At 42.3% G+C, this 18,695-nt stretch overlaps 1 protein-coding gene across 2 annotated transcripts in view; it reads left to right on the top strand.

The window, feature by feature from the left end:
* The window catches only part of LOC306777141 (A-kinase anchor protein 13-like), a 67,304-nt gene that overhangs the window by 33,449 nt on the left and 15,160 nt on the right, over positions 1-18,695 (top strand). The window contains exons 8-30 of one of the 2 annotated variants that reach the window (XM_079268144.1): positions 476-535; positions 637-811; positions 1,172-1,280; positions 2,847-2,889; positions 3,298-3,409; positions 6,590-6,740; positions 9,062-9,129; positions 9,373-9,427; positions 10,167-10,341; positions 11,019-11,125; positions 11,659-11,805; positions 11,909-12,018; positions 12,138-12,281; positions 13,224-13,349; positions 13,451-13,568; positions 13,666-13,786; positions 16,178-16,308; positions 16,436-16,512; positions 16,601-16,667; positions 16,771-16,885; positions 18,064-18,146; positions 18,234-18,425; positions 18,510-18,665. In XM_079268144.1, the coding sequence (XP_079124270.1) occupies positions 476-535; positions 637-811; positions 1,172-1,280; positions 2,847-2,889; positions 3,298-3,409; positions 6,590-6,740; positions 9,062-9,129; positions 9,373-9,427; positions 10,167-10,341; positions 11,019-11,125; positions 11,659-11,805; positions 11,909-12,018; positions 12,138-12,281; positions 13,224-13,349; positions 13,451-13,568; positions 13,666-13,786; positions 16,178-16,308; positions 16,436-16,512; positions 16,601-16,667; positions 16,771-16,885; positions 18,064-18,146; positions 18,234-18,425; positions 18,510-18,665 (2,642 nt within the window). Of the gene's footprint in view, positions 1-475; positions 536-636; positions 812-1,171; positions 1,281-2,846; positions 2,890-3,297; positions 3,410-6,589; positions 6,741-9,061; positions 9,130-9,369; positions 9,428-10,166; positions 10,342-11,018; positions 11,126-11,658; positions 11,806-11,908; positions 12,019-12,137; positions 12,282-13,223; positions 13,350-13,450; positions 13,569-13,665; positions 13,787-16,177; positions 16,309-16,435; positions 16,513-16,600; positions 16,668-16,770; positions 16,886-18,063; positions 18,147-18,233; positions 18,426-18,509; positions 18,666-18,695 lie in introns of both variants that reach the window. The other variant, XM_079268143.1, reaches the window with a different exon arrangement.

Raw genomic sequence — 18,695 nt, 5'->3', positions numbered from 1 at the left:
CCGATTGTGTCCATATGTTGTCCAAACCTCACTGAGATCCAAACTCAATGCAGTCCAGACCACTTTGGCATGCGGTCTGGCTGATCGGATCCCAAGCAACATCCAATCTCGTAGCGTACAGACTGGACAGTTGATGCAAAGTCGAACAGAAAAGACTACCACGGCCAAAGTTCAACTTATTGTCACCTCAAATTCTGATTAATGCCACATTAACTGAGACAGAGGCTTTGGCTTTGTACTGATCTTTTGTTCTCTCTGCCGGAAACAAGAAATACATTTTATAATTGAAACAAGGCACAATAAAAGGTCACTTCAACAGTCACTCTCAGAGTTGAGATGCATTTCTGTCACCGTAACACCATAATCTCATTCTGGATTCATGCTTTCATTAAACATCTAATCCTCTCTCCTCTTTCTATTCCATGTTTTTTTGCGCATCTTCCATTCTTCACCCTTCATCTTTCCGCTCGTCCAGCATGAGCTGGTGTCCATCCAACCTGCGTCGCCCCGATCAGGCGCAAATAGACAACAGAAGGTAATTAGCATAGTTCGATGATAACTTCCCCTCAGAGGCGTCAACATGTAAAAAAAGACATGCTGGTTACGTGCTTGTGTTGTCTTCTCCCCCACACGCAGCTACAGCCTGGAGGGTCTGGCGGTGGAGAGGAGAGCGGTCCGGGCTCAGTGCCCCAGCGGTCAGGAGGAGATTACCGCGGGGAGGAGTTCGCACCCGGACAGCCAGGAGAGAGGCTCGCTGGTTTCCCTCACCGAGGAGGAGCAGGAGGGAGATGGAAGCAGCATGGATAGCCAGGTGTGTGTGTTGGTGTGAGTGTGTGTGTCGTGTGAACCTGCAGACAGCAGCTCAAACATAAGCTTTCCTACATTCCTTAAAATACAATAGAATGCATGGAGAGAAAGCTAAATCTAGCTTTCTGCTCATGTTGGTTTTCAGAATAAATGAGGTGCGTACGCAATAATTTGCCAGATCAAGAATACAAATTATCCATATCTACAATAACTGGAAAACAATTTTCTGATCTGCTTTTGTTTACAATGGCGAGTAACAGGAAGTTTCAATCAAAGATTGTGATCTAATGTTATATTACATCAATATAATCGATATGATAATGTTGATAATTGTTTTCCCATCGTGTGTGTGTGTATTTTTTAGACATCACATCCGGTATTGTCAGTGACAAACAGCTGTGCCACCATGTTCCATCACCAAACCCTCACCAAATCCATCTCCATGGTTACCATCAGTCACCGCGATATAGATGGTGAGTTTCTGCTTCTCGACAATCTTTGATTTTTTTTCCATCATCGTTTCCTTCATTCTGTCGCCCTCCTTTTAGTTTTGAAGATGTGCTCTTTAACCTTGTGCGGTAAGATTGTTCTTCTGCTTCCCTGTTCATCCCGCCGCATCCCATCAACGCCCCCCCGCCCTTTTAGCGAGTGGATTTCCTCAATCAAAGCGACGAATCCGCTTCTCCCTCAGCATCTCCCCGCTCCTCCCCAAAAGTAGACGCTTCTTTGCTATTTGCTCCTCCAGCGATGAGGAGGAGGAGGAGGAGGAGAAGGGAGGGAGTAAGTATGATGAATGTAGACGTGTTCCCGTTTTTCCCCTGTTAGTGTGGTGTCCCGTAACACTGTCCAACAAAACCAACTAAATACGTGTCCGCCTCATCCTGCTCATGCAGAAGCAGATGGATAGAAAAGACACTTCCGGGTTTCCTGGAAGCCACCAGCTTTTTACAGTCTGTCCATTTGACCCCCCCAAAAAGGTTACAACAGATGCCACCATGATTCTTTCTGTGAGTATTGTAAACCTCTGAGTTTTGCCGTCTGATAACCTATCAACACGTCAATCTGTTACCCCCAATGGACTTCCTGGATCATTTTTCATGTGTCACTGGCACCTAAACAAAAACACCCACGCAGCCCCCACGCTCTTTTGGATTTCAAATTAGCCTCAGAGGGTTTTAAAATCTGTACACATGCGACATCCTCTGACCTTTGACCCTCTCATCGGAACAGGAAAAACTCCCCCAAAAACACCTTTAACGGGGAGAAAAAAAGGAAGAAACCTCAGAGAGAGCAACAGAGGAGGATCCCTCTATCAGGATGGACAGAAGTGCAATAGATGTCATGTGTACAGAATGAACATCATAGCAGAGTTAAAACACAGCTTTTGTACGAGTCAAACCTGTGAACTTTTGGACATAAAAAGTCTTGCCCTTGGAAACAGTATTCTGACAAAACTAACTTAACTCAAGGTCCACTTACTATCTTTCAGCTGCATCTCATAGTTTTCATCAAGACTGAAACTCTCAATTAAATATACAAACATACAATTTTAATATACAATACAGTATAAGATTAAGGCTTTAAAATGTACAGTATATGTAATATGAATGAAATAAGAAATAATAAGTGTACTCTTTGTCTACTTCTATCATAACAGGCCTGCTTTTAATGAGATTGTTGGAGGTACTTTTATATTTCTCTGCCTACGGTACTCTATGTAGCTGTACAAAAACCTATTCTTTTTTTGTAATTGCTACATAGAAAGGTGGTCTTGTAGAAGTGACCTCCTGTTCATGTTTTTTCATCACTGGTAATATACTTTCCCTCTTTGTCTCCCCCGGTCAACGTTGTGTTTACCTCTTTACTGCCGAATCATTCAGCACTTTATCTCCTCACTTGAACTGCCACTTTGCTGGACCAGATTTAGATAATATATTTGGCCGTGAACACTTTTCTCACAGGTATGAACATGTATTGCCATGCAGTGTTGTAGCAGCTGTGTCTGATCAGATGATGTCTGTCCTCTTTGCTTCTTGTAGGGACGAGCGCATTCTCCAGTAACTCCGGATCACTGGAATACAGGTAAGAAGGGAACTGATGTAGCTAAAATAGTTTTACTGTGTTGTTGGGAACGGTCTTTTTACCTTCCAAATATTGATACAGGCTGTAATTTAATGAATGCTACCACAATTCAGATGAGATTTATTCACACCTCTGTACCGGGGTTGTCTCATTCTCATGAAAGCGAAATCTCTACACCTTCTGGCCAAATTCCTTCAAATTTGGCCCAAACTTACACTTAAAGAACAGATTTTGAAGGTCAAGGGTCAAGATAACTGTGACCTTATCTCCATCATATCTTCATGAACATGAGATCTTCGGCGCGCCTAGCAAAAAGTATTAAATTTGATTAAAATGAGCAGACTTTGTCACTCCTCTTTGTTGTGTGTATTAAAGCGGATTGGCTTCAATCGTGTGTATGTTTGTCAGTATTTCGGAGGAGGAGCCGGGCCCTCTGCGGAGCGATACCGAGGCCAAAGGAGGACCTAAAATCAGCCGGACGTTCAGCTACATCCGCAGCAAGATGACCAAGAAAAGCAAGGTGAGAACACCTGTGAAGAGTTCCAGCCATGTGCCCGCACACGCATGTTCATTCACACGAGAGCTGTGACGGTATTGATCTATTTTGTCATGATGGGACATCATGCAAGTGGTTGTTCTGTTAATCAACTGTATAGACTACAGTACATTTTTTTTACGCAACCCGATATCAGTTTGTCTCCACGGGCTTTAAAACCTGTCCAGCGTGGGACACGTCTGTTCTCTAAGCCTTGATTCTGATCAGCAAAAGCCCCACAAACAATTCTGCAATATCACACTCATTATTAAGGCATGCGTTTGTTTCGGAGTACAGCTGAGACCATGCCTGTGATAGAAGGCCATGTATTTGATTGTTGAGGTAGTCGTCATGGTGTTTGTCGTACCTTTTTGAGTGTTGAGAAGGTGTTCCAAAGGCCCATTATTCCAAAAACTGTAATTGTCCGAGAAATATCCCATTGGACGGATAAAAACCTGACATCTGTCCGACAGTCCGTTACCCCGAAAACAAACGACAATACAAATACATGGTTAATTATTGTGCAGAATTATGTTGAGTTGGAACATTCATAAGACAAAACCGCAGTAACAAGACACAACCGATATCCTAATCGTCAGTATGAGTGTGATTTATAAGATCGTTTTCACTCACAACAGAGTGGAATGTGTCTTCAGTGGTGCACTGGGCTCAGTAACATCATCAGCGTCTGATAATAGGAAGTTGAAACGGCTCTGTGGTTGTCTTATTTCCCTTCAGATGGCTTCGCCGCAGTCGGTCCATGGCATGTATGTCGGTGTTGTGCTTGTAGCTGGGTATATACCTCGCTGCATTTCTTAGCCCTGTCATTGGTTGTTAATGGAGGACAGAGGTAAATTAAAATCTCTTACAAACAAGTTTATGTTGAAAAAAAAAGACACGTTTTGCTACACAGTGTTGTCATTCTGAATCAGTAACAAGTGTTTAGTCAATGACACATATGTACAAAATTTGTATTCAATGATACGCAATCTCAATCTTACTTAAATAACTATATAAATATTGGTCTTTGATTCACTGGTATTAATTAATTCAGTCTGATGGGCAGAATGTTTTTCAAGTAACCGCTTCACTTTGCAAGGTTGGAACAACCTCATCTCACCAGATGCCGCCGTTTTCCGTGTATGACGTCAGCAGCCGATGACCTCTTCAAATCATACTTCGAAATTAGATTTAGCAACTTTGAAATGCTCATGATTCTCACCCAGAATCACCATGTTGTATCACCATCTGGACTTTGAAGAGACTCTGCCGTGAATTAGGCCTCTTCAGAAGAAAACATACTGATTTGGATGAGGTGATAGCTTTGGTACATCAGGAGCTACAAGGCAATGAATAGATGCAAGGATTTTGCCATGTCCCATCCTGTTGCAGATCCTCACTAACGTGTGCATGTGGCATTCCCTGCTTAACAGTGGCGTGGGTGGTGTGCCGAGGTTCATCCGACCTTGCAAAGAGATGCGTTTGTTTTTTCCCCGCAAATTTACCACTTTAATCTCAAAGAATATCTTAATTTTCAGAAAAAAACAAAGACATTTTAGCCAGAATAGTGCATCAAAGGAAGTCAGGATAACACAATGAAGCCCTGAGGCTTGTTCTTACAGGCAGAGCCACCATTACGGATGCTACAGCAACATGTACAGTACAAATCCTCATCCAGTCACTGGGCATTAATGGCCCATTTGGGATTATTTTAAGTTTATTAGGCTGAATTCAGGTTAGTTTTATTTGAGCTGGTGCATGGTTATCATTATATATTCAGGAGCATATGATCCCCTAGCCAGCAAACTTAAATTGGAACTGAAACTGAATTTAAAACTTAAGTGAAACTAAATATTCAAAGAAGAGAATATTTACCAAGCGGAAACGTCCACAACCACATTAAAACCTGTGTATATACATTTTTTTTTTGGTTTTGTCATCAGATACCAGCGTTCATTTTGGACATGTATGCTGAAATGGTTGCTTTGTGAAGATGACAAAAATTTTGCAGAGGTCTGCAAGGGGAACAGTGAAAGAGGAACTTGGTGTGTGGGCGCTGGTGCGCATAATTTAGATGCAAGTTCACTTCCTGATTTAAAAGCAGACAGACAGTATAGGGAGAGAAAAGGAGACAGGAGGACAGTTACAGCCATGCTGAGTAAGAGGTTCAGTCTCTATGTGAGGTGGAGAGGAGAAACCGTATTGGATGAGGTAAGATGATGATGATGATGATGATGATGATGATGGTGTGTGTGTATACAAGACTTCGGGGACACATTTCAGACTTAAGACAAGCTGATTGGGGACGGCTTGTGGAATTGGGGACAAAAGCCATGGCCCCAATTTGAAACAAAGCAGATTTCTGTATCAGCGTTTAAGATTAAGGGTAGATAGGTAAGGGTCAGTTTCCAGGAAATTAATGAAATGTCCCCAAAAGTGATTGACTGGAGCCCGATTCAGCACATTTAAAGATTTGGCAGTTGCCATCTTGGTTTTTGGCCAGCGCCATCTTGGTTTTTTTGCAACCAGAAGTGACTCGAGAGGGTGGCGCTAAGTAATTGTAAAATAAGACATATTCGGCAACCAAAAAAGTTAACTCGCATGGGCTGAATACACACTGTGAAAGGGTTCAAATTGTCGGACGAAAACGCGGACAACTCTCGGACCGAACAATTTTGTGGCGAGGGTATAAATCAAATGAGAATAGGTTAATTTTCTCATAGACTTCTATACTTTGACTTATTTTTGCAACCAGTGGAGTCGCCCCCTGATGGGCGTTTAAAAAAATGCAGCAACATTAGAGACATTCGATTATGAACGTATCAACCTAAAAACCCAGTTTGTTCATCCCGTCCAATGAAATGATTGGACAGGACAGCTGCAGTCCTGCGACAGCCACAGATACCAGATATTTTCTTTCTTCTTTTTTTTTTTGTCAGAGCATGTGATTTATTGATTGCGGTTAAAGAAAATTTCAACAAATATAACAAATTTAGGTTTAAAAAAAAGGTGTAAAATGATGTAAATTACAGAAAGCCCCATGAATTGAAATAATTTGAAAACCAAAAAAACAGATATTCTCAACAGGTTATTTTTTCAATAAACAATAGTAGTCCCTGAATATTTTCTGTAATTGATTTTCTATCTCTTTTTTATTGCTTCCAGGAGAAGGAGAAGAAAGGAGAGCGGGAGAGTAAAGAGAGAGAAAAGAAGAGTGCAAACGGTCACCTCTTCATCCCAGTCAGCCCCTCTCCGTCCATAGCCTGTCAGCACTGCACCAAACTCCTGCACAACAAGGAAACGTTCCTCTGCAACAGTAAGACTCACTCAAGTTTTCTTTTCTCCTCCGTCTCGTCTTAACTTCGCCACTCTCTCCTTCCCTCCTCTTGTTCTCTCCCTCCTCCCCTCTTCTTCCTCTTTTCATTCCTCGTCCTTGTCTGTGGCCATCTCTTTCTCATGTAGTCTATTCCTTCAGTAGTTTCACTGTGATGTGTCTCTCTCTCTCATTTCCCTTTAACTCTGCGTGTCTCACAGTAGGAAACCACATATGGAATCAACGCTACAGCCTCATTAGTCCACAGGGTTTTATAAAAAGGAACACATTCATTTCCAAAGTGGCAGAAATATAGCAGAAGCTGGTGACTTTTGATTTTGCTCTTCAAAATATTCATTTTTTCAAAACGATTAATAAAGTGAGACGTACTGCAGCAGATCCCCACATCCACACATTATTTCTAGTAGTATTGCAGTACAAGTGTTGAAGATTACGATTGTTAATCTCAAAATTACAAATCATCCAGTAATCATGGTCATCATCAACTGAATGTTACATTTATACAACTGCATGTTTATATGTTTTTTCCCCTCTCCAAGCTTTTTTTTTATCAATATGCAATATGCAATATCAATAATTTTGATCAAACATAGGATATAACCAAACTTATTAAAAATGTATTGACTACTTCTTCTTCTTCCTCTTCCTATCCTTGTCCTTTAAACATAGATTGCGTGAAGGAAGCTCTTAAAGTTACTACAGGAAACTTTCACTCTGGTTTTGATTTTGGCGGCGCCTGTGGACAAAAGCTGTCGTGTTTCCGAGCACCAGATCCCGTTTAGAAAACCCTTTCGTCTGACAGTCCACCCGCTCAGTCCTGGGTTCTGATTCTCCCGTGCCTCCTTTCACTCCCACGGGCCGGGCAATACGGCCTGGACCTGCGGCAGCGTGGTGGAGCTGCCGGACACACTCTCATATTTGGAGAGTTTCCGACTTGAGTGATGTTAAAGTCTGTGGTTTGAGTTTAGCGGCGTGAGTTACCGTGTAGAATGTCTCAATCTGTGTCTCGTTTGGGCGCAGGTTTGTTCCGTACCACTGATGTAGACATGCATATGAAGAAACAGCTTAGCTCATAACTATGTTTCAATCGTCGAGCTCACCGTGTGACTGTAGATGAGAAGAGTGGGAACTAACAGGAAGTTGTAGGTTTGAAGAGGCAGATATGCACACAGCCACTCTTTTTATATAAATGAGGACTGCAGCTTTCACACAGTTTTTTGCTGACTTCGTGCTTCTTTGCTCTTATTTCAGAGTGTTTTTCGACTGAAGGGTGGAGATGTGTGTGCATCTCAGTTTGTTCCATGAGTGGTAGGATGAGAGGAGGGGCCTTCTGCTAACTTGCTCTACCGGTCTTACAGTCTGTTGCATCACTCGAGTGTCTCTGTGTGTGTGTTGCTATTGTCATAGTTACTCGAGCAGTGTTAGCGTAGAGGAAAACTGAGCAGAACTGTAGCTTGTCGTCACAGAGAGTGAATTGGACTTTACAGTCGTTTTGTCACTACAGAGCCAAGAGGAGGTGCAGACATCTCGTTTTTTATCAAACCATTTGAATTGCAATATGCTGAAAGGTTGTTGTCGAAGTTTGTTTGGCCCAATGATGCCAAAAATATTCTGCCTTCCCCTGTTTTTAAATGCGTGGACGTCATCCACGCACGTCCTCTTTTGTCTCGAAAGTGGAGCTTTCTTCCCTGGGGTGCAGAGTTTCCATCAGCCGGGCGGAGATGAACTCGATCAGGTCCTGGCCTGTTTCACGGCCTTCTGGGATGTGTGTTATCTCGAGGTTTTGCAAGTCACCAAAGCAGGTCCTTGTTTTTCGCCGTCGTTTTGGTGGCTGCTAGGCGCTCGTCACCAGCTAGCAACTCAGCAAGACGGCCCTGAAAGTTATTAACGGTCCCTTTGAACGCGCCTACGGAGATCTGCTGCGACTTGACAGAGTCTTGAATTCGTGTTGACATGTTCTCTCGGAGGCAGGCTCTTTGTGTCTCCAGTTCAAGCACCAGCAGCTTCATGGAGAGAGTTTCTTTATCAAGGCCAAGTGTTTCAGGGGTTCTAGCGGGCATCTAGAGATCTTCCCAGCTTTTGTGAAACTTTGTGCGTTGAAGGATTTTGATTTAGAAAGGCTCATATCGCCACCAGAATAAAAACGTAACTGTAAGCTATTGTCCATAGCACTTTCAATAGGTAAAGCTTGGCGTTTAATGGACTGAATTGACAAATACATGGACAGACCTCTTTCACCTGATCATCACAACCCGGAAGTTGAAAAATGCTTGTTTCTAATGATCATAATGTGTTGTTTGCAGACTGTGGAGCCCATGTCCACAAGTGCTGCAGAGAGAACCTGTCCGTCTGTATAAAGAGCAAAACAAAGGTAGGTCTGACCCAGACTTCGTATTTACCTATCTAAAAGCATCTTTGAATTGACTTTTAATTTGACAATGGCGATAAAGATAACATGCAAAACTCTTGGTGGAAATTAGATTTAAAAAAAATACAGACTCCAGTTGGGACTTAAATAAGTAATCATCAGTGTCCTGTTGTAGCAGGAAACAACTTTTGAATGCTGAAGTTTTTCACCCTTCTCCTAAAGATGTCCTCTGTTTGTTTCTAGCAGCAGTCGCTGGTGCCAGAAGCTGTTCCTGGGTCAGATGTTAACATGAGGAGTAAATGTAAGAGCACATACAAACTAGCAAATTCTTGTTGAACGAGTTAATTATGTCACAATCAAGATGACATAGTCAAGATGCACAAACTGCATTGTGATGACTATAAAAACCATTTAACATAATTTAAAACATTGTTGATCGTGATTTCACCTTAACCCGACTGCGGCCACGTGGGTTTTAAGAGATTAAAAAAACAGATCGCTTCTAGTTTAATGTTACACTGCCACTTCCTGTCATTTATTGCTTTATCTGTTGTATTTAATGCCATGACAAAAAGTCTCCATTTGAGAACAAAGATCTGTTGATAAACACATCACAGTCTCAGTCAGGCAGCAACCTCCGGTTCTGAAAAGTGAGGCCAATGCTGAGGTGTCTTAGACGTGCATTCTCTCTACTGACCAGCAGGGGGCGACTCCTCTGTTTGCAAAAAGAAGTCAGATTGTGTAGAAGTCTATGAGAAAATGACTCTACTTCTCACTTGATTTATTCCCTCAGTAAACATTGTGAATATGAGTTCATGGTCTCAATCGCTAGTTTCAAGTCTTCTTCAATACAGCATGATGTTCATTTCGTGCTTCAAGCGGCAGGGTGACGTCATGACGACTACGTCCCCTTCTTATGTACAGTCTGTGGTCTCAGTGATAGTACTCAATTCTGAATCAATATTTCCTCATAAACTAGGCATGAAAGTCTACTGCTGGTATGGTAAGTCCTAAATGTGCACTTTGATGTTCCCATCTAGCTACATCTTCAGCATCATCTGTATCCTCCATGTCCTCCTCATCGTCACGGGAACGCTGGTCCACAGCAACCAGCCCTGACGACCAGCTCCCTGTGATTTTCCCAAGGAGACACCAGAGTCTCTTCAACCCACACAGCAACCTGGCCAAGAGCATCTCCACCAGCAACATAGCAGGGTGAGAAACCTTAACCACACACTTCCCTGTACCTCTATCTTTGTGAGGACTTTCATTGACATCATGCATTTCCTAGCCCTTTACCATAACCATCACAATTAAATGCCTGACCCCAACACCTAACCTAACCTTATTCTAACCCGAGTCTGAACCCTCAAGCAGGCCTGAAAATGTAACTTTCCAAAATGTCCTCACACTGCAGGTCTAAAAAATAGGTCCTCATAAAGATAGATGTACAAGCACACACACACTCACGCAGCTCAGACTGAAAAAATGAAAGGCTCCTTATCAAAACTGTTATCATGGTAATTATATAAAAGGTTGTGTTATAACTGAAATGCTCGTAAAGATTATTTAGGTGTACTTATAGCCATCCTGTTGACATTCATCTTGTGACTTCCTTTTTAATTCACGACTACAAATAATACATTTTCATACTCTAGCTGTAGTAAGCAGTGTATTTTGTTCCTCATCAGTTTTGAATATATTAGTTACTTCTGTATCCATCCCCCACTTTTGTTTGTTACTGTTGTATTTTATTGTCCCGGTCTATCTTTCTGTGATTCCTGTCTTAGTCTGAAGCAGCTGTTATATATGCTGTCGAACTAAAGATTGTGATTGTAATTTGTAGGCAGTGGACCCATTTAGAAACTCAATCATCCTTTTGTTCCCTGTAGGTTAGATGAAGTTTCACTCAAAGGCCTGAAGTTTCTGTCCCAGTCCACTGATTCTCTGCATAAGGGGAGCAAGGTCAATGCCTCGACTGAGTCACTCACCGACGAAGGTAGCATACTCGCACACTGTGAATACACGTAGAAAAACTGTGGTGTGTTTTTGTGTGTCTGACACACATTGACTGTATATATAGATGGATGACGCGTCTGCATTTTCTTCCACTGAACAAAAAAGAAGCCAAAACGTCCTGGATAAAAGCACTGCCTTCTTGTGCATTTGGAGCCAGACTGAGCAGGTGTGATCAGGGAGGTGGAGGTGGCATATCAAGGTCCCGCCCACACACCCACCCAAGCCAATCGCAAGCAGAGCACGACCACAGCTTGTTAGCGTGAGAGCCACCTAGCTGCTGCATTATCACTGCGGTAGCTGTGTGGCTAGAAAGACACAACCGCTAACTATAATATCTTTATTTATGGTGAAATTGAAGCATCTTCTATCACAAAGACTCATGATTCCTGTTTCAAGATGTTTTGGCTTCACTTTTGGGGAGCTGTTCTTGTCATCCATCTTTTATTTACAGGCTGATTAACAGAAGGTCAGATTCCTGCATGTGCCCTTCTAATCATTCTTGCATGTGCAAAGGTACGGAGATGATGGACAGCCAACTGATGGGAGAGTTTGAGTGCGACACTAAAGATCTGGAAGCTGACTCTTGGAGCGGCACAATGGATAAGAAGTTCTTGAAAACATTAAAGAAAGATGAAATCAAGAAACAAGACGTCATCTACGGTAAAAATGTGTTGCGAATAGTTTTAGAAGGAAGATAAAGTTCATGTGTAAATGAGTGTGTCTGGTCCACAAACGTGGAGATAAGAGTCCCTTCTCTCCACAGAGTTGTACCAGACAGAGTTCCACCATGTGAGGACGCTGAAGATCATGTCGGAAGTTTACTACAAAGGTCTTCAGAAGGAGCTGCAGCTCGACACTCACACTCTGGACAAGGTGACTGATGTGCTAAAGAGCAGTTTCCCCTGTGGACATGCATACCAGCAATATTAATAAACAAATCATCCTTCAACGACACACTCTTAAGAGCTTGTCTATTGATCGTTTTTCTGTAGATTTTCCCTGTTTTGGATGACATGTTGGACACGCACACACATTTCCTCACCCTGCTCCTGGAGAGAAAGAAAGCTTCATCAACTGAGGGACAAAACAACGACAGCTTCTTCATCTTCAGCATCGGGGACGTCCTGCTCAACCAGGTGAGCAAGAAGAAAAAAGAGTTATCACCAAATGCAACATTGTAAAGGCAGATCACCCTACAATATTGTCTTTCATTTTATTAAACCTGTATTTATTCAGGATATTTGAATCTCTTTTTTATTTAATGGGATCCTGGTCAAGATGGGAGTGTAAACGTTTCACCGCAAAAACAGCAAAAACTTAAAAAACATCAACAAATTGCATCAACTAAATGATTTTTATTCAATGTCAGGACAAGCACATTTGGGTATCAAATACTCCTTAATCCTGTTTTTGCATGTTAATAAAAAATAATCTCGTTGAAAACACCAAGATGAGGGTCCAAAATTATTGTGATGCTTATCAACAAAAACGTTGCATTTTGTAGGAATTACAAACATAATTTGTCCGCTATCTCAGGCGTCAGTAGAAAATATAGTTAATGAGGGGTTTAGTAAAATAGGTCCCTTAACATAAAAATGTGCCTTTGTCAATATCTTCCTATAAAGTGGACAATCCAACGCTGTCATTCAAACTGCAATGATGTGTGAGGAAATACCAGTCAGAATCAAATCTTCACGCAGCATGATATACTGAATTTATCATTTCCAAAGATGTTCAATTTGCATGCAATTATGAAATATAAAAAAACACCCAATAATACGCTTCAGCTGTAGTCAGCAGCTGAAAGACAGAAGTTTCTGAGGGTGTCATAGTGCAGTGATACTTTGCAACTAAGTTACAACTAAAATGCAGTTGCAGCTATTAAATACAGTAAAATATCTGATTTATCTCTCATATAGGCCGAGTGGCAATCCTTGAGCCAAGTTAATTTAGTTAAGAAATTACTACGCTCATAATTATTTACAATTCCATTGAAATGTGATCCTACCATTTCCTTCAATTTGTACCTTAAAAGAAGTAGAAGAGAAATACTAAAAATCTAATGTTTTTAAATTCAGTTCTCAGGCTGCAGTGCTGATCGTATGAAGAAAGCTTACGGCAAGTTCTGCAGTCACCACAACGAAGCCGTCAACCTCTACAAAGACCTGCACGCCAAAGATAAGCGCTTCCAGGCTTTCATCAAGGTCGGCATTCTCTCCTATACGTGTGTGTGGCAGTGCCACGGTTTTGCCTGCATGGGATTTGATTGTGAAGTCGCCTCTTGTGTATCTTTGCATTCATGCAGAGAACGATGAGCAGCAGCATTGTGCGGAGACTCAGCATCCCAGAGTGCATTCTGTTGGTCACTCAGAGGATCACCAAATATCCCGTTCTCCTCCAGAGGATACTGCAGCACACTAAAGGTAAGGATGAAGGACTTGTCCTGTAACAAGTCCCTCAAAGGAACGGTGTACGGTACATGTTGAGTACGCTTCATGTGGTTCCTCTCTGCTCTGACAGACTCGGATGAAGACCACGGCTGTGTCTGTGAAGCTCTGCGCTCTGTGAAGGAGCTGATCACGGCTGTGGACAGCAAAGTCAACGAGCAGGAGAAGAAACAGAGGCTGAGGGAAGTGTACAGGTACATTCGGCAGACTAGAGATGACACACTGTATGCATCAGATCCTAGATCAGCAGTTTAGCTCACCCTGGCAGTTCAGACTCTGGCGGTAAGATGCATAGAACTGATTAAAATACAGTTTCCTGTCAAATGTCCACTTGAACAAATAAAAAATAAGGTAACTAGAAAAGTCTGCAACGACCGCTGCTGTAATGTTTGATTTAATGAATACAAACCACAATTGTTGAACCCCCGCAAGCATATCGGACGCATTTTTCACTCTTGTTTTAATCTATGCAGACGTCTGCACCAGATCTGTACAGGTTTTGCTCGTGAGCTTAACTGCGTCCTTAAGCTTTTATTTTTTCGACAATGAACGTGCAAAAGTGAGGCTGATGCCCGATAAGAAGGCACTAAATAAATATCTTTATCTACATTTTGCACCTTTGGCGGAACAAATTGTGTTGTCTTGCTGTCAAGAAAGTATTCTTTCTTTCTTTCATTCAATCTTTTTATTTTTCAGTTTATATAGGTTACACGCTGTATGTTACCCTCAAAAAGAATAGTGTCTGAACAGAAACTGTCAGTCCATTAGCTTTGCTAGCTGTATTAGCCCGTTAGCCATTTTATTTTTAACCCTATTAGCCAATCACACCATCGAAGAAATAAGTGTCCGGAACTAAAGCCAGTGGCGGGCCGTGCATTTTATACCTGGGCCTTCTGTGCTGTCCTACTGAGCTACGGTTATTTGTTTCTAGGGGTGTAACAATACACATATTCGTATTAAACCGTTCGGTACGAGGCTTACGAACCGAACAATACGTTTGAAGAACACTTGTGCATTTGGAAAATGCAGAAGCTTAAATTGTGGGAAATATGTTTTCGGTGGACAGCGCTCACGTAACAGACAACGGGCTGTGTGACCTTTTGAACTCGGAAAAATAACAAAAAACAGCTGAGGCCCGCTTGTGTTCAGGGAGGCTAAACTAGCTTAGCGGGGAAACGATAGCAGTTAGCTGTTCCCTCCTGATTCAAACAGAGAATCAAATGTCCGAAATAGCCCAGTGATGACGGGATGCTTCGTCATTAACGGACAAGTCAGAATCAATGTAATTAACACAATGACAAGAACCAGTCACATATATTTATATGACAACGTAAAATGTCAAGCATGACGAATCAATCCTGCAACACTGCAACGCTAGAGCACGAGCCATTCATATTATTCATAAAAATTACACAATAGACAAATGAACACAGTAGTAATGCTACTGCAGATGTAAAAGCAAAAGCAGTTCACTTACCACCGCTTCCTTCACTTAAAGACAAAGTCCATCCTCCTTTCTTCATTAACAAAGTATCTACACCAAGCAAAACACTAAAAATGTCATGTCAATGTCATAAATTCTCTTATGTTTCAACCTGAACTCTTACTAAATACTTCTAGCTAGCTTTCTGTTTCACAAACGTCACGCTGGCCCACTGACCAATCACTGCGCACGTTAAGGCAAACGTACTTAGGAGGCTACCTCAGTGCCACTGACACGTCAAAGAATACGCCCAACATGTCAAACTAAAGATCTGATTGGTTGAAGACTATAACAATCAACAATATCGTCCCCATTCACTTAAACTGTAAAGTCTACCTAGAGGACATCGGGCCTCTCTTACATGGAGACATGGAGGCTGAATCTGATTGGATAAAAGCTCTCCTTAAAACAAGCTGTGCAGGAAGCAGAGCTGCAGGCTGGAAGCAGAGCAACAGAGGAAGACGGGAGCTGTGCAATGAAAAAAAATGATAATACATGTAGTGTATTTGTGAAAAATGATGAAATGATAAAATAGCTATAACTTTGTGATTCTGTTTAGGCCAGCAGAGAAGGCTTAGCTGGCCCTGACGGCCCACCACTGACTAAAGCAGTTGTGCATCACTTGCCAGCCAGCTAATAGTAGTGAGGAGTCAGCAGTCAATGATGGTATAAAACGGTCAATGAAATATGTTATCCATTAAATGCCAACTACGAGAGGTCCTTGAGCTAACAGTCATAAATGAGCAAATTTCTTTTAGATGGGTCCAGCAGTGTGAGAGATTAGATGTGGATGGACAGAAACAGAGATGCACACATTTAAATGCATGATCTCCTTGCTGAAGTAATGAACACAGGATAATAAACATACATTGAGCAGCACACCACTGTGTACAATCGTATCTGCTTCCCTAATTTCTCCTCTGGATGTGGACATTTACTTTTTTTTTTATTCACATTATAAGAACAAATGTTTCCAGAGCTGGAACCAGTCAGTCCAATATGTGTTTTATCAATACATGTCTTTGCAACTCCAACGTTGTGTGGACGAGAGATAAGCGCCTGAAAAGGTTAAACATGGAATATGTTTCCTGTGATCTCCCAGTCGCACTGACAGCAAGTCCATCATGAGGATGAAGAGCGGCCAGATGTTTGCTAAAGAGGACCTGATCAGAGGAAGGAGGCTGCTGCACGATGGAGCGCTGCAGCTGAAGAACTCTGCTGGACGACTCAAAGGTACTCCGGTCTCTTGAAACACATGCACTCATTGCTTTGTTCTGCAGAGAGGAAAATGGAAAACGACGTAAACCAGTCGACTCAGACACCATACAGGATGTTGCAATCATCGTCCTTTGTGTTGCAGATGTCCAGGCCATGCTCCTGTCGGACGTGTTGATCTTTCTTCAGGAAAAAGACCAGAAATATGTCTTTGCCTCATTAGTAAGTACCTGCAGTGACGGTATCTGCTCATTTTTCCATATATATTTTTTACAAAGATTCAGTCTGATGTAGAACTCTTTTCCCTCAGGATCAGCGGTCTACGGTCATCTCTTTACAGAATCTGATAGTCAGAGAAGTGGCCAATGAGGAGCGAGGTCAGGCTTCTTCTTCTCTGCTTCGCATACACGGCATTACATCCACGAACGAGCCCGCGATTGTGTTGATGTGACGACTGAGTGGGTGTAATGTCTCCTGCAGGTCTCTTTCTGATCACAGCTGGTACACAGAGACCAGAGATGGTGGAGGTGTTGGCCAGCAGCAAGGAGGAGCGCAACACGTGGAGGGCTATCATACAGGACGCCATGCACTGCATGTGAGGATACAGCACGCTTTATGTTCTTCCCATTACTGTACAAAACTACGTCAATTCTATTCAGCACTTTAGTTTTCTATGTAAACTACAGAGGCATGCTTTAAACAATGTTCTCTCAGGATGAGGGCCCCTCAGTACGACGACGTGTTCATCACTGTAAATGTTCAGTGTGGAAAAAAGTGACTATCTCGAGTACGGAAGACCATTAGGGACAGGCATAAGAGGAAAATAATGAGGTTTTTTTTGCAATAAAGTTGATGTGTAGAGATATGTTCAGAAATAATGCCAGGCATAAGACAAAGTAAATGAAAATTCTCGAAATGCAAACTATTTTTTTTCTCCCCATTTTTCCCCCCCCTTATGCCTGGCTCTAATACTCCTCCGTACTCCGGGATAGCAGCATAAATTGTCTGTGATGTAAGAGAAGTGGAGAAGGTTTTTACCTTTGTTCAAACCAAATGTGTCAGAGTAGTCGGATGATTCCAGTTGTCGATGGGTGAGATCATTATTGCAAGTCAATCCGAATTATACAGCCCAACATCACAAATCACCTCCAGGATTACTTTGAAGAACAAGTAGTGGGTTGTTGATTTACGCATGCTTGATTATTGGTTGAATAAATCACCGTCACGTGTCAAAACACCCCGCCTCACCCACACAGGAGGTGTCATTTGTCCAACGTAATGTATTTTTTTCTGCCTCACTTTTATTTCCCATTTTGTTACTGAGAACATATTATAACTCAGTATTTTAAAGTTAGTCAGTGAAATGTAATGGAAGCAAAAGGCTCGTCCCAACACCAAAATAAAAAAACACCAGTAGTGTTTGTGAAGAGTGACGTGAGTGAGAAAAAGATTTTCTTAAAAAAAAGAACCAATGACCAAAATTACAAAACTAAGACCCTGTTTGGTTTTTTCATTAAAACATGGACTGAGATGTTTTCATATGTGCGAAGAAAAACACCTAAAAGGGGATGAGAAGCTTCAGAGTCCTGTGAAGTCTTCTAGGATGACGAGGCAGATTCTCCCAGCCACTCAGCTATGACATGATTTAGAATTTAAGCGTTCTTTAAATGGCACAGTGTCTTTTCAAGAGCTCTTCAGTTTGTTGGGTCCGAGAATAAAACTTGTTTGATAACTTTTGAGCTTCACACTGAGGGCGTGTTTGTGCGTTGACAGGGAGAAAGACGAGGACGAGGGAGTCCCCAGTGAGACGGAAGAGGACAGGAGGCAGCAGGAGAACAGAGCAAAGGAGATCCGAGGTGACCCCTCCCCCCACAGTATTATATTATATTGCTCGATGCCCTCGCGTTAATATCACTCATACGTTCTCTTGTGTTTCATTCCAGAGCTTCTACGAAGGAAAGACGAGCAGATCATCTCTTTATTGGAGGAGAAAGTCCACATTTTCAGGGACATGGGTGACTGTAGTCCCGCCCCTGACGATACGAATCCACCAGTCAGGGAGCGGATGTTGTTCATGGCCGCGCCCGACGACGTCACAAAGGGGGAGCCGATCATGAAGGACGCCCTGAAGGAAGGTGAGCAAGGCGAGCAAGGCTTCTGAGGTCACATTGCATTGTCTCGTGTCCCAGAGATGAAATGGTGTGTGTGTGTGTTTCTAGTGGAGACCCTGCACGGTTTAGTCAACAGTGGTGTTGGTGGAGCAGGCTGCAGCGTTCCAGTCAGCCTGACAGGGGGCAGCGTGGGACCGGTGTGTCTGCCCAGGAGAGCGGAGACATTCGGAGGCTTCGACAGTCATCAGATGAACAGCAGCAAGAGTAAGACACACACACCATACATCGTGTCTT

Source organism: Melanostigma gelatinosum (assembly GCF_949748355.1).
Source record: "Melanostigma gelatinosum genome assembly, chromosome: 1".
Lineage (NCBI taxonomy): Eukaryota > Metazoa > Chordata > Actinopteri > Perciformes > Zoarcidae > Melanostigma > Melanostigma gelatinosum.
Note: the sequence above shows the minus strand (reverse complement) of the source record. Positions and strands in the feature narration are given on the sequence as shown.